This window comes from Seriola lalandi, unplaced genomic scaffold, assembly GCF_002814215.2.
Source record: "Seriola lalandi dorsalis isolate HSWRI2012SDOR001 ecotype SW California unplaced genomic scaffold, Sedor1 jcf7180002054901, whole genome shotgun sequence".
NCBI classification, from domain to species: Eukaryota; Metazoa; Chordata; class Actinopteri; order Carangiformes; family Carangidae; genus Seriola; species Seriola lalandi.
The window spans coordinates 516,046-531,575 of NW_019525453.1; the positions used below are offsets into that span (position 1 = coordinate 516,046).

The window sequence follows — 15,530 nt, forward strand, 5'->3', positions numbered from 1 at the left end:
GGTATGTCTTAATAAGTCAATGGGGATATAGGTTATTGTGATTTTCATTATCCCCCAGTTCACTGCTGGGATTCGGCCATATCTCATGAATGAGGTAAGAAAATTACACCCCTGTGTGGGATTAAAGATAACTGTGGTTGTAGTGCTTCCAATAGGCCGTCATATGAGCTACATAAACATATGTATAACAGGGATTTTGGCATTTGTAAAACTTCTGACTGATAAAGTAAGCTGTTCTGTTTCAGTGTGTCGGAAGAATATGTATTTAAAGATAACACAAACACGGCAAACAAACACTCCTTTCAAAAAGCAGAACCCTGGGGTCTTTGGTTTGATTGGCAGCCAGTGTGATTGCAATCTGGCCAACGTCCCAGGGAAATGTTCAGAGACCGGTTCCATATACTGTATATGGTCAGGTTAGAGGTTGTCTGGGTCTTGTTCTACAGAATTAGCGCCTGGATAGACAGCTTTCGTCTGAATTCTCTGCAGAGTCGTGTAGAAACACATTAGGACATCGAAGGCAGCCTGTCAAATATTGTAGTGGGACTGAAATATGACCGAAAGCAGAGCACCCGAGGCAGATGTTTTACATCTGGACTCATATTCATTAAGATTGCTCAAAGGAGAAGTCGGGTTGTTTCAAGTGTTATTTATATATGGACCAATATGATAATCCTTGCTTCAAAGGGTTTAATAAGGTGATAACAATTGAAGAGTGAACATACTTGTCAGTGAGTACAAACATAACCATTAAAAACCACAATCAATTGAATCCATTTGAAAATATAACCAGGCTTTGATTAAACATTTAAAACATGAAACACAAGCTTGAGGAGTTACCTCTCTCCAGCAGGATAAAAATATTGATATGCACAATGACAATGATCATAGATGTCAAAGAAAAAGTCAATACCATACTTTATACTACACCTTAGCAGCTTTTCTTTTTTTACACGGGAAGTTTTGAAATAGTCAAACAACTTTTCAGCAAAACCCAGCAAAGATACTGTAGGACCTTCACTTACTTGTAATAGGGTTGCAAATATTTTGACAGTGCACGAGGTTAATGATGTTGGACTATCCAATTACTAGTGGCATGCAAACTCTATACTGCCTGTCAGTGAATGCTCTGTTGCCTCGGGCTAAGCAGATATTACTTCAGGGAAAAGAATCTCCTTCAGCAGGCAGGTAATACTGTCTGTGTCCTCAGAGACCGTTGTCTGCTATCTGGATTTGAACAGCGCTGCTTAGAGCCCAGAGCACATGAATTTAACATGATTTTCTGGATGATGACAAAGGTATGTCTTCCTTGTAAGTGTGGACTATTGTGTTTAAGATATAGTATATCTGTTTCACATTATACTGTGCCTCCCAAGGTTTACCCTGCAACTCATTCAAAATACAGCTCCAATAATCAGAGCCACATTTCTGCTGCAGGGTGGGAGCTTTTTGGGCTGGGATGCATGAGGTCCAGGTAATGATCATACTGTCAATTTGCACTGGATGGTTATGGATGGTTATTCTGTGTTGGTCTCGTGAACCAAGCATGTGTAATAAGTGCAAAAGCAGGGTTACAACAATACATGTTCTACAGTTGTCTGTCAGCTTTAAAGGGAATAGTTAGACATTTTAAGAAATGTGTTCATTTGAGTTATGGCTAAAAAAAAGAATTAGATAAGAATATTAATACAACTTTCAAGTCTGTATGGTATGGTTAGCTTAGCTTAGCATAAAGAGTGGAAACAGGGGGAAACAGTTAGCCAAGTTCTATTCAAAGATAACAAAATCCACCTATGAAGCTCAGTAATTAAGTTTTTATATCAAGTTTGTTTAATCTGTGCAATGACCAAAATTTAAAAGCTATAGAGCATCAGTTGTGATTGTATTGTATTGTAATTTTGTATAACAGCTAAGCTACTTGGCTGATGGCTGCAGCTTCAGATTTGTTGGTATCAATTTTCTCATCAAACTCTCAAGAAAGCGAGGATGTAAGCATATTTCCAAAACTATTCCTTTAAGTGCATGCATTTGTGTACATATAAAAGTGCATACAAGTGCCCATAGTATTGTCTCTAATAGCTATTAGTGGCATGGATCTTTTCCAGCGTTCATTTAATTTTTGGCTCTGTTTGGAGCAGAGACACAAGATCTTTTTGAACTTTCAAAGAGATCTTCCTCAGATCAAATATCTGCAGATTTCCTGAGGATTAGTTGTAAATGAGCTCCAGTAGTGATTGAATCACACAGAATTACTTGCACAAACAACAGATAGATCTTCTTAACATCTAACAGGTGGAGTGGTCAATGCAAAAAGGATTCCCTCAACCAGTATCATGGAAAATGTACTGTACATGTATGTGCACTAAGGCAGCTAAACCAATGGCATGTGCTCCAGGAGGATGAAAACAAGTTATGGCAAACCATTATTTACTGCTGAAAAAGCATGTATGATAAAACATTGTTTCATATAACGCACTTTTGGTTGAGATACATGAATCTGTCAAAATAAGATTCTCTGCGGAGATGAGTGTGAGACGCTCCAAAGAGCCATGTCTACTTGCAAATGGAAACACTTCTCATTGTTCCTGTAGGGAGTGAAGCACTGACATGATCCAGATGTAGTCAAAGAGCAGTTTTAAGGAAAAGCCTTCCTAAACACGGATGATGGAGTCAGACTCAGATTAGATGTTGGCAGCAGGCTATCATTCAACCCCAAAAAACACGGATTCAGTGCATAATCTACACTATGATATATTTATTTAATTATTTTTATTATCTGTTTTTGCTTTGAGGTGTTGCTCCAAATGATAATTGTCTTTGTACAGAAATTCGTGGTCCACAGAGAATGAATCCTGCTGCCTGTGCTGATCCTCTGACGTTTTCTCTAGCGCCACCATGGGATTGACATTTGTGGTTTTGAGTGAAATGTCTCGACAATTATTGGATAGATTGCCATGAAATTTGGTACACAGATTTACGTTCCTGACCGGATGAACTTTAATAACTTTGGTGATCCCCTGACTTTTCATCTACCGACATCCCCGGGTCAGAATTTCCATTTGTCTGATACTTTGTACCAAACTAATGACACTCCCATACTTTGAGCCATACTTTGTGCTTAGTGCTAAGTAGCAAATGCTAAACCAAAATGGTAAACATTATACCAGGGGCCTGAACCACAAAGTGAGATTAGTGAGTTATCCAGCTCTCTCTGGCATTATCTTGGGTTTTCTGGTATTGCAAAGCTGGCTCACTTTTAATCAAGGTAGATCACCATGGCAACTTATGCTACACTGCTAACCTGCTATGGATAACTCCAGTTAACCTCAGAGGATCACATCAAAACCTGACAACAGCACAGCTACTGACCAGTCAGACTGGACAAAAGCGTTGACAATAACGTGACAAATAATAAAGAGCAATAGATACTGTATTTTTACAGATCAGTCGAATCATTTTGCTCTTCCTGGCTTTCTATTTGTCACTCTGGTTTTTAAACCAGCAGCTTACTTCTAACAAATGGAGGGAGAGTTTACCAAAGTAAGTAACAACATTTTGGATTAGGATATAAATGCTGACATTTCAGTTAAATAGACCTTACCAAGCATTAACTACTTCCCTCCTCCTCTCTCCTCTCCTCAAGCTTTCCTTTGGCGGCAGAAACAGTCTGACATTACTTTCACATTACATATTCATAATAGTTTGTTCATCACAAACGTATTCACTCTAAACCTAAGACATATAATTCCTGCACTTATTTATAATCATCTATAACCCATAATCTGTAAAATTTGAAAATTATGTCTAGTGTTTCTACAGCTTCCCCTTCTATTCTGGTTGTGTGATTATATTCTTTACTCTTCACCCTGCTGAATATCAATTTCTGCTGTTGCTATGAGCTAATTTACCTGCGCCTATCACTGTTTCATATCATATTCAGGTCTTCATTCATGGTTCTAATGGTGTTGCTTGTTATTAACAGCTCCACCTGTTGCCGAATAGTTAAACCCAGATTTAACAGAGCCTGCTGATAATAACCAGCCTCTTAATACAGGATGACCAATGTTAAGTGAAGCGAGTTGACCTTGCTTCGTGATACAGGCCTCACATAATTTCACCATGTTAGCATTGTCAGTGTGAGTATGTTAGCATTCTGGTCTTAGCATTTAGCTCAAAGCACTTCTGTGCTGATTACAGCCTCACAGAGCCGCTAGCATGGCTGTAAACTTTTAGTCGTCCAAGTTTTCCTGCGGTAAAACACTCAAAAATCCCACTGATTTATCCACGGCTCTGTGTAGATATACTTATGAAATATGCAACTGATGGTGAAAAGATTACTCTGATTACTCCTGCTTAAAAAAAAAAACAAAAAAAAAACAGGTAGAGGGTCTCACAACAGCTGGTGGGTCAAAAACATGAAAGAGCACTTGATGCACTGATCAAATGTAGGAGACATGAGGGACCAGAGTCTTTGATGCTTTTGTGGTCATTTTTTTCCCAGTACGAGCATATGGGGAGACTCTTACAACAGGGTGTTTATCAGACATAGAGAGACTTTAAATCAGCTGAGAGGACTTTGTGTTTGTTCTTCACGGTACTTCACTGTGTTTCTGTGTTTCCTTGCTGTTCACTCTCCTCTTTAATCCTTTTATTTCTTTCCACCATCAGAGCTCATGAAGGTCCCTTGTGAGCTCCCGGTGCTTGGGATCACTTCTTACCACAACAAAGAGAAAACATCCCACATTTGTAAATGGGCTCCTGCCAGTTGGACTGGTTTTTTTAAACAAGCGTTTCAGCAGGGGAAAGGAAGTCTGTTCCTCTGAATCTCAGCAGCCAACAGTGTAGGTCAATGGCGAAACGTGTGATCTAATCAGATCCCAGAGATTAGTTTTTCACAATGTTTTACACAGTTTACACCTTCCTGTAAGATCTCTGATGCAAGTACTCTGCGTCTATTTACAGATTGTGAGTGTCAAGTGAGATCTTGAAGATTTCTTTTATCATCACTTTTGTTAGCAATACTTTTCCAAGTTTTTCCCTTGGATAGTCTTTCTTTTATGGTTATTAATGTATTATTTCAATGTCAGCCAGATGTTTAACACTGATCCTTTTTCTAAGACCATATAAATCCAACTACTGCAAAAAATTAAAAGTTGAGAAAGAAGAAAATATGTTGATCTCCTTGGGTTTGGCTTTCGCTTCTTCATTGCCAGCACGAGAATATATCAGATAATCAATCATAAAATACTATATGGAAAAGTTGTGAAAGAACTCCAGTCTATACCAGAACCATCGTTGACACCTTTGCTATGTCTCAAATGGATTTGCATTAAATTACATCGACAACAGAAGACATACTGTGGCAATATGCCGCGGTGTCAAGGACAATTTGGTCTGCAGAACCAGTGCCAGTAGAAAAACCCACAGAATAATCCAACACTAATAAGAAATACACTGCATACGTTTGAATAGACAGATTTATTTCAGAAATCTGAAACATCTGGAGGACACTTTAGAAACTTGTGATCAAAAAAAGCCCACACCCAGAGCTCATCAACAACACCTAAGAAGATGTAGGTGTAGGTAAATGTCAAAAATAAGTGATCTATAGTAGAAAGACCAACAAAAGCCCCTAATGATCATCACTTCAAGGCAGACGAAGGTCTACAAGCTTTGTCTCAAATTTAGGCCTGAATATGGTGTAATATCAGTTTAGTTGCATGTCGAAAGAAAATGGTGAGACTCAGACTGAATCTGAGTGTAGTAGCAGTTTATCAAAGCAGGCAATTTTACAACTTCTACAAAGTAAAAGTTAAATGCATAAGTTATGAAACACCTTTAGTCAGTTCAATACACTCAGGGGCTTTGATTCTACTTGGTCTTGTATGACATGTAACTCATGATGGCTAATGTTGGCTAAAGTTAGAAAACTGTGTAACTGGTGTAAATGAGTCACCTTTTCTTCTTGTGCTGTTGTTACACTACATTTTAGCGTGTCACAGACAGACATTTTGATGGTTTTATCACAAAATTAAAACAAGAGTTAAACAGAAGTGCCCTTGAAAGATTAGTAAATGCTGAGAAGAAAAGAGAAACATAAGACCTGTTCCAAGCAAACCTCCCTCCAAACTATGACATAATATCCATTATGAATATTCCTGCTGACTGACTTGAAAAGAGCATTTAAGGAACCCTTTCAGTATGAATTACTTGATCTCCATCAGCCCTGTTCAGCATGTCTGGAGAGATATCAGATAAAGAAGAGAACATAGCTCAAGGCCATTTGCCATTTCAAATAGACAGGAAACATTTAAAATAAAAAATAAAAAATCATAAAACAACAAACCCACGGCCGATTGGTCTATGATAACATATAAAACTAGATTTCTATATATATAATAAGTATAACAACTGGATAGCAGAGTGGTATCGCTAGTTCAGTAATGTCACGAGACGTAGCGAGCCTTAGTGGTCCGTCAAGGGTCTCCCTGCTCCAGCTGCTCTCAGTCAGGGTGCTTGATGATCATGTCTTTAAAGCAACTGATTCAAGAGAATTTTGGGACATGTGGGGAATTTCAGTGTGCAGTGCAGTTATCCCTTTAATTGCCACTTGTTGCCACAATGGCCTGTAAAGTTGCATAGTTCCACTTTAAAGCAAGATTCAGTCAGTGAATCAGGGAGTATATCCTGAAATCTGAAACATGGCACCTGTTAACTTGTAAGATCTGACCATAAAGCATCCAGCTGGTTGCTACATAAAGTTGTTATTATTTGGTGTAAATAGAAAGTATTAAACATGTGAGTGTGCTCCCGCTCGATGACAAAGCAGTACTTGGGGAAAAAAGTGCCTCTTCCTTTATCGCTGTTCTTAGTCCTGTGTTTTCCAGTGATGGAATTTTACTGGAGAGTTTGCCTTGTGTTTGACTGCCCAGTCTTTATACATACGAGTGAATGGGAGATGGAAGGACTTCAGATTTGCTTCTTTTCAGCGTCCACTCTTTTGTTGCATCATGTCTCTTTGTGCGACTGAATGTCTCCTAATTAAGCCTGATGCATAAAGACTGGGGAAACTCTTGACTGATTGCCGTTGACTGTACGACTTCTTCTCACCAGGTCAAGGCAAGCAGACAGACAGACACACACACACACACACACACACACACACACACACACACACACACACACACACACAGAAGGGTTTTTACATTCTCATTCAGGGGATAAGATGTATTGGACACGGTGTTAAAAATACAACAAAAAAGACGGCAGTAAAAATAAGAAAAAAAGACGGTCTCAAGTTGTTTCCATGAATGACCCCCAACTGGGAAAGGAAGAGAACATGGGACAAAGATCATGTTCCCCATCAGGTAGCCCACATAACACATCCTGGTGGCGGAAGAGAGGTTTCTTAGGTCTGAAAACCCATTGCTATGGAGGAAAAGTCATTAAGTGTCTAAGAGTTTTTATTACATTTGTGAACATGACACTGTTTATTCTGTCATCCTGCCATTGTAACCTTCCTTTTACACTGAATGAAACAGTTTTTGAAAGGTTATAAGTAGTACTATTACTGCGCAAGGTGTAGCAATAACGCAAAGTAGTAAGCCTTAAAAGTTGGGAATCTGTTGTTTAGCGTCCTTTATAACATCCAGTTGAATCTGTTTTAATATTTAATCCTCAAGTTCTTGATGAGTGAGTGGCTGCTGCAGGGTGACAGTGTAGTCAGAAAAAAAAAAAAGTGGGAGGCAGTAAAACAGCTTCACCTGATAATCACCACTGCCCCCTGCTGGGCTTCACCTGTCTGCAAAGCAGCCCAGTGTCTAGTCTATACTATTCAATACATTCACCCAGGTTCAGTCACTGTGGGGACAGATGACAGTAAAGAAAGTGGCTGTTAAGGAGTACAGGTAAATTAGTTCACATTTAGCTGAAGTAAGTAGCAATGGTGGTTCACATGACGTGCTGTAGATAAGCAACGCAACATTAAAGTGACAGATTTCACAACAAATCCTGACGTGACTTTCTCTCTATACAAAGAGGGAAAGAATAGTGTGTTTTGAGGCTGCATCAAGATAAGCATTACTCTGATGAAATGTGCAGTGGTGAAAAAAAGCAGGAGACTTTGCAGCACCTCAGTGACGTGAAATGGAACCGTCAACAACTCATTTCCCATGTAGGTCAATGGACAAAAATAACCCTAATATGTTGTAACACCTGGTGAGAAGTATAGCGAGGGTCAGCATCAGCCAAAAATTGGTTTATAAAGCTGTAAAACAGTTGACTCACAAGTACAACGGCAATACATCTGATAAATGAAAATGGTTTAAAGGCAGAAGAAAGCTGTTGAGTTAAATCATCACGTCTGCTCATGTCAGGCCTTTAGCACAGAAATTGATACATTTCTGTCTTCAAGCTGCTCTAATCAGTCTACACTTTATCAAAAGACTAGGTTTAAAGTGAAAGGTGTCAGTCTTAGTGAGTCAGATAATTGTCACCAGATTTTGCTCAGCATTTTAGCATCTTTAAGTAATTTGTTTTGGTTTTACAACGCGCAACTTGAATGTTTTGATTCACTCAGCACTGATCAGTACGGTTTTCATTCACATCAGGAAACTTTATAAACCAACTGTACCTTTCCCACCCGGCACAAAACAACAGATACATATACTTGCAAACTTTCTAGAGAGCCACCATAGATCCAAGTCATTATGCCACTGTATGTATATGTCTGTGTACGTGTGCACTTTCCCCTATAATGCTGACTATGCGGACTACATTGCTATTTCTTCTTCTTTGGATCAGGCTAAGTAGACACTACTTTAGCTTAGATTTTTTTTAAATGGTTGGTATTGTTGGTCACAGCTCCCCCCAGACCCTGACGTAAGCGGTTCTTGGTTCTACACCCGAAAAGTGTTGGCGATACTCTCAAAACTGTTTTCCTGGCCAAGAGCCGGTTCTTTGGCCGTCGAAACGTGCAGAGCTGGTTCCAGATTAGACACCGGCTCTGACCCGGTCCTGGAACTGCCTTGGTGAAGCTAGTCAGTAAATGTAATGGGGCATTGCTTGCATGAAAAGTTCTATAAAAATAAAGTCTTCCACTACCAAGGAGCCAGGTACAAAACAGAGCTAAAATATAAAGAGAATATTTGACTTACATTCGTCAGATGGACACAAACACAACTAGAAATGAATGCTAATGTCTACCATGTCTGCTTGATATATACATATGCTACTGTTTGCTAGCAATTTTATAAGACCATATAAAATTTATTAGGTGATAATATACCAATGTTGTGTGTACAGCTTGTTGGGCTGCCCCCAAGTGGCCAGAAGTCATGCACATATTGTAACTCAGATATCAAACAGGATGAACCGTTAGTAATTCCAAGTTGCAGCTCCTTTAATATAAATGCTCACCTCATAAGTCACATGACCACCAGCCGACAGCCTTTTAATAAAGGGGATGGCAGCTGACTGGAAACCATCTGGTCTATGTGAGAACGCTGCTGCAGGCGTCATGGCAACATGCACAAGTAGGAAGTTAAGAGCAGGGGCAGCCATGGTGGGAAACTAATTTGGGCAGTGCTGCACAAATCAGCCCAGCATGAGACATCCCTGTATCACATTAAATCATCCTTCTGAGCTTATATTAAAGACTGGCAATATATTTACTTGTTGTTCCTACAGGTGAGACACAATTCTTTAATTTAAAACATATGGAGAGAAGAAAGTTCCTGGTCAGTGACACTGATCCTGATGAAAACAGGTTTGCTGTCCCTTTATACTCTTCTGATGTTATCCCCTCTCTACTTTAATTGACTTCCTTGTTGCTAGCCATTGGGGGGTGAACCTTTTAAAAAGTCAGACAAACACAACTCAACCGAAGGGGACTGGACCTCAGGAGGTGCAGCACCAGTTCAGAACTAAAACAAAAACTACATCCCAGCAGGAAGAAAAATTGCAAAGGGAGAGAACAAAATGTTTTCAAACATCTGAAGAGGTTTGTGTTTGATTGTGTGTGTGTGTGTGTGTGTGTGTGTGTGTGTGTGTGTGTGTGTGTGTGTGTGTGTGTGTGTGTGTGTGTGTGTGTGTGTGTGTGTGTGTGTGTGTGTATACTTACAGGCAGGCTGAGTATGTGTGGGTATGTGTGTGAGAGAGAGGATAGAAGCCGGCACTCTCAGAGGGCCAAGCGGAGGGAAAATGGGGATAAGAGCCTCTTCAAAGAGCAGTGAAATTGTTGGAGAAGCCAGTGCCATTTAGCACGTACACCCAAATAAGTATGGGAAGGGTAGTGAGTGAGAGGGTCGAGGGATGGAAGAAGCGAGAAGGGGGGCTCGCGGGCACTTGGATGGTGATAAGGATTCGTGTCAATTGCACGAAAGCTCTAGCCACCTTCAGTAAAAATATTGATAAGTAAATAAAATTGAATTAAATTGAGAAGAAGGGCAATGGATGTACTTGGACCTGGAGCTCCACTTCCTGGTCGATGAAAGCTACGTCTTGATCTCGAGCTGTCTGCTTCAGCGAGTCTCCTCTCACCTCATCTTACGAACAGTGGGGGCCTTTAACCAAACTCATTCCCTAGAAATAGGCTAATTGTGTTCAGTTGACTTCCTTGGATGCAACAGCCCTTACAAGTTAATCACCCAGGAAAGCCTCTTAGTGACAGCTATGCCTTAATTGCATACCAGACTGTGCCCATCAATTTGATGGCAGCAAATCCACACATTCCATCTGCATGGGAATGAGATATTCTGTCGAAAACCTTTTGGTTCTCACTGAAAGAAGGCTTCATCTAAGGAAACATACATCAGAAGGAGGTATGGGAAAGCTATGCCACAACAGTTAGATTGTGTAATTCAGTGATTTTGATAAAAGGTACCACCCTAAATTCTACTCTCAGATCCCACGGTTTTGCTATTGTGACCCTCTTTCAGGTCTTCTTGTGTTTATACTCTTCAGCAGCAGCTAGCACCAGGGGCCCTTCAGTCTACACCAAAACATTAAAGACCAAACAAACTGACCAGTGTGACAATAAAAGAGGAATGCAGCAGGGTGGGTTGGATTTGTTTTTGTGTGATGAGACCATGCCCACTAATCTTCGCTCCAGTCTCAGCTCATCTGCTCGTTCCATGCTGCGTTTCAGCAGTTTATCCAGGGAGGCAGGGGTGAAAACGCTAACCTTTTCCACACGGCAATAACTTCCCACCATGACATCAAACCAACATTGCTTCAGTGTCCCCTAGTGCTTGCTGTGAAAATGTCAGACGAGCTCTTTTCATCTGAGGGAAATCCTATCTGATTTACTCTCCCCCCGCTTCCTCAGCTGAGGGGCCTGTTTGTACAGGGCCATGTTTCATTTGAATATCAAAGCCTGTGAGGAGGTGGCCAGACACTTTAAATGCCATTTTTTGGGCTTCTCTCGAGGAATGTGACTGCTTAAGTGTCCTTGACGAAGGAACCTAATCACTGAGACAATGTCTCCTTTGTGGCGGCAGGGTGACGGTAATCTCTATCTACTCCTTGCTCTGTAGACAGGACGGTCACAGAAGTCCATTTACATCTCAGTATGCAGCTTTTTTAAGCTCCACAGTTTAGATGGCATTTGAGAAATTGGTCACATTTTTGGCTGTGAACCCAAGGAACCATGATGGTGAACATCCTGACGTGTCCTAGTTGTATTTACCATGCTGCATTCACAATTAGCTATGCTGAACCGTGAGCTGAAGGCATATACAAGACATTCCCAGTAAGTGGCGTTTTCTAGTAAACAAACAAAAGTTATGTGTACATTCAGAGTTACTCATCAAAACACATCGCTGGTATCCTGTGTGTGAGGTCCAACCAACGTGCTGAATGGAATTGCTTTCTGATAAAAACATTTAGAGAGATGATTTTTGGATGTTTTGAAACCTCCATTGTTTACCTCCATGTTTACTTGTTTGCTGTCTTCTTCCTCACTGGAGGAGAACGATTTTGTCATGCTGGGTGCAACATTAAGTTGTTCTGTACAATATTCCAAATTGTGGTGGAATTTTAACTTTATCTGGGTGTTAAATAACACAGATCTGACAAATACAAATCATTACCTACCCATCCTTAAATGACTAAGATGTGTAGTGTCTGCAACCTGCAATATCTTCTCTTCCAAATTTTTGAAAACTTAAAGTTGCCCAGTGTTTTTTCTTGTGAACAAACAGAAGCTTTTTACGTTAAGTGTTTCTCTTATATAACTTTTGCAAAGCTAATTTTTTGACATTGTGAATTGTGCATTGTTTATATCCATGTTTGTTAGCTTGCAGTCTTCTTCTTCCTTACCTTTGTTTATTGCGTGTTACCACCACTAACTGCCAGTCAGTGGAATAATCTGTGAAAATGAAATGAAATGAACATTGCGGAAGTTGCTTGTGTGCTCGCGCTCATGTACCTGAGCTCATAAAAACATTGGCCATAGCGCTACTAGTGGTCAAAAACTCCACAGGTTGACTTTAATTCCAAAAGAATCTCAGAGCCAGATCTAATTTCATTAGTATCATTTCATATACTCATTATCTTTCTATCATTTGTTGTGTTATTTATAGGAGGAAATGAGCAAAAACAATATATTAATACAGAAAATGTTGTACGCACATTGAATCTCAAGGCCAAGTAAAAGTTTCATATTACTGTTATTATTATTATGTTTGGAAAATTGAGACCTACCTTAATGACAGAAAGAATACCTAAATGTGAAGTAACAAGGGGGAATAATATCCACCATAAATGTGTGCGCTTGTAGGAGATCCTGCAAAAGAAGTCTATGTTTCATTATGGTTATACTATGCTTTGCTATACAGTTTGACAAGAATACGTTTCATAAAGAGTATTTTGCTGCATCTATGAAAGTACTTCTGTAAGTACATCTATTGTTGACTTGGCTGTCTTAATGCTTTCTTTATGCAAACGAATGAAGCCATGAGATAAAACCTGAAAAACAGCAAACAAAAACATCACAGCTGGACAATGGCACAGTGTTCTCATGATAACACTATCAAACATCAAGCTCTTTATCTTCTCTGAGCCTCTTTATCTGTGCATGAAGGATCTACCTGTATCTTTTGCTTTCTGCAACAAAGGTTTGGCATGTTCCTACACTGCTCCTCTAGGTGCCTCTCATACTTTCATCAGATGAGTCTGGTATGAATAGAGGTATGAAAAGTGACCATGTCTTTGTTATGAACTCTGAGCATCTAAAGAAAAGCTACATGAGGATGAAAGCATTTCTTAGTAATCGCTCAGATCCTAAGACACATCCTGCAATTTATTGTACGGACTGCAGCATTTATTTTCATCTGCACTGGCACGTTATGTTTAAACCTTATTTGCAGATAAATACCTGGAAAAGTCTCCTCTAGGGCTCCTCTAGCTTTATCTAGATGACTTTTTTTTTTTTACTTTTTCTCTCTGTCTTAGAGTTTTAATGTCTTTTCAATATGTCTTTTTAAAGACATTCTTGTAGGTATTTTCCTCTTGTGTTTAATTTTGTTTGATATTGTGCCGCAGTGTGTTTTGTGGTTAACTTAAGATTAATCACATCTACATCTCGGCTCATAATATGTGGTCCTTTGAGGCAAAGCTTTTGATGAAGGTTCATAAAGCCCAGCAATGAATATATTTATCTGGATTTTGAAAGGAATTTCCTCTTGGCCATAAGACTTATTTTTATCAAGCCAGTTCATAAAATACAAAAAAATATCATGCATTGGCACGGTTGCAATTTAATATTGATTTGTGTACTTCTGTAACCTATTTTCTGTCGAGATTGTTCAGAGTAGTATGGGGAGCTTTTCTACTATGTCATAAGAAGTCTTCACCGAGCGTGTCGCTCTTTTCATTCTCGCGAGACTATCAGACAGGAAGAGACGAAGGCGAAGGTCAGGAATTAAACATGGCGGCCCGCAGTGTGTTGAGGTCTGTTTGGACCTCATTTGCGGGCTTAAAATTAGCCGGTACAGGGACCAGCGCGAGTGCCCTTCAAAGGATAAATGTTCCCCAGCTGTCTGCTTTAACCATCCAGAGTAGAGGGATCCGCCAAGGTGAGACTTTTCTGTAAACGTAACGGTTTTACCCTGTCACGGTGTTAGCTAGGTAGCATGTTGATGTAAAGGCAGTGATATCAGGCATCTCAGCGCAGTTATTTCATCACAGAAAGACCTGCATACAGTATACACATTTGAGGAAGCACTGCCTCGTCTTAACCTTGTCGCAAATGCAACAAAATATGTTAAAGAAAATAAATTACTTTAGGTAAATGTCAGAAGCCATGAGTTCAAGTAGGCAGTCCTTCCCTATTGACATCTGATCATTTACACATAAATGTATGTATACACATTAATTGTAGCCTCAAATGAGTCAAGATTTACTGCATATAAGCGCTACTTGTCAAGTTTGATTTGAGTTGGTGACTCAACTGAAATTGTATTTACCTGCTATCAAACAAATTAAAGGTTGTATCACATGGCGCCATAATTGCTGTAAATGTCTTTCACAGATTAGGAACACTGTATAGAAAAATAGAAATTGCACTATTTGTGTCCATGATTAATGGCTAATTAATTTATGGCTAATCTTATGCATTTTATGTCTTTTTACAGTTGTGGAGAAGCAAGAGGGTAAAGCAATAATTGTAAGTAAAAGTATGCTGGAATTTAAAACTGACAATGACTGTACATGCATTCTATCTACTATAGTGTTTTGGTTTTTGGATATATAACCCTCTATCAGTTTTATATGTGATATTCACCCAATGTTTTAATGGTTTTAGATGCAACATGACAGTGGCAATAAAGAACACCAAAAGATTAGATTAGATTAGATTAGATTCAATTTTATTGTCATTGCACAGAGTACACGTACTAAGACAATGAAATGCAGTTAGTATCTAACCAGAAGTGCAAAAGAGCAGTTAAAGTGCCAGTGTGTGCTGTACAGGTATGTAAAGTGAGGGTGTGCATAAGTAAAGTGGAGATGTGCATATGTAGGGTACAATAAATTACACTGTGAATTACAATGAATTACAATGATGAGGTAGCGAATTACATGATGAGGTAGCGGGAATAAATACAGTGAGTGCTAGACAATGAGTAGAGACGGTTCAGAACAGTTCAGTGCAAGGTTAGGTGGCTGAGGGGGTTGGTGTGGCAGTCACAGTCTCTGGGTTGTGTGTGTGGGGGGGGGGACACCGGGGTTGTGAGTTCAGCAGGGTGACCGCTGCAGGGAAGAAGCTTTTCCTGAACCTGCTGGTCCTGGAGCGGAGAACCCTGTAGCGTTTCCCTGAGGGGAGGAGGGAAAACAGTCTGTGGCTGGGGTGAGAGCTGTCCCTCACGATGCTGCGCGCCTTCCGCAGACACCTCTTGCTCTGGACAGCCTCGATGGAGGGGAGGGGAGAACCGGTGATGCGTTGGGCGATTTTCACCACCCTCTGGAGTGACTTCTGGTCCGCGATAGAGCAGCTACCATACCACACCGAGATGCAGTTGGTGAGGATGCTC

The 15,530-nt window shown here is 39.9% G+C and overlaps 1 protein-coding gene across 2 annotated transcripts in view; it reads left to right on the forward strand.

Annotated features, from left to right (window-relative positions):
- Positions 1–13,895: 13,895 nt before the first annotated feature.
- The window catches only part of mrps18a (mitochondrial ribosomal protein S18A), a 4,546-nt gene continuing 2,911 nt past the window's right edge, over positions 13,896–15,530 (forward strand). The window contains exons 1-2 of one of the 2 annotated variants that reach the window (XM_023430298.2): positions 13,897–14,075; positions 14,634–14,665. In XM_023430298.2, the coding sequence (XP_023286066.1) occupies positions 13,928–14,075; positions 14,634–14,665 (180 nt within the window). In that variant the 5' untranslated portion in view covers positions 13,897–13,927. Of the gene's footprint in view, positions 14,076–14,633; positions 14,666–15,530 lie in introns of both variants that reach the window. The other variant, XM_023430299.2, reaches the window with a different exon arrangement.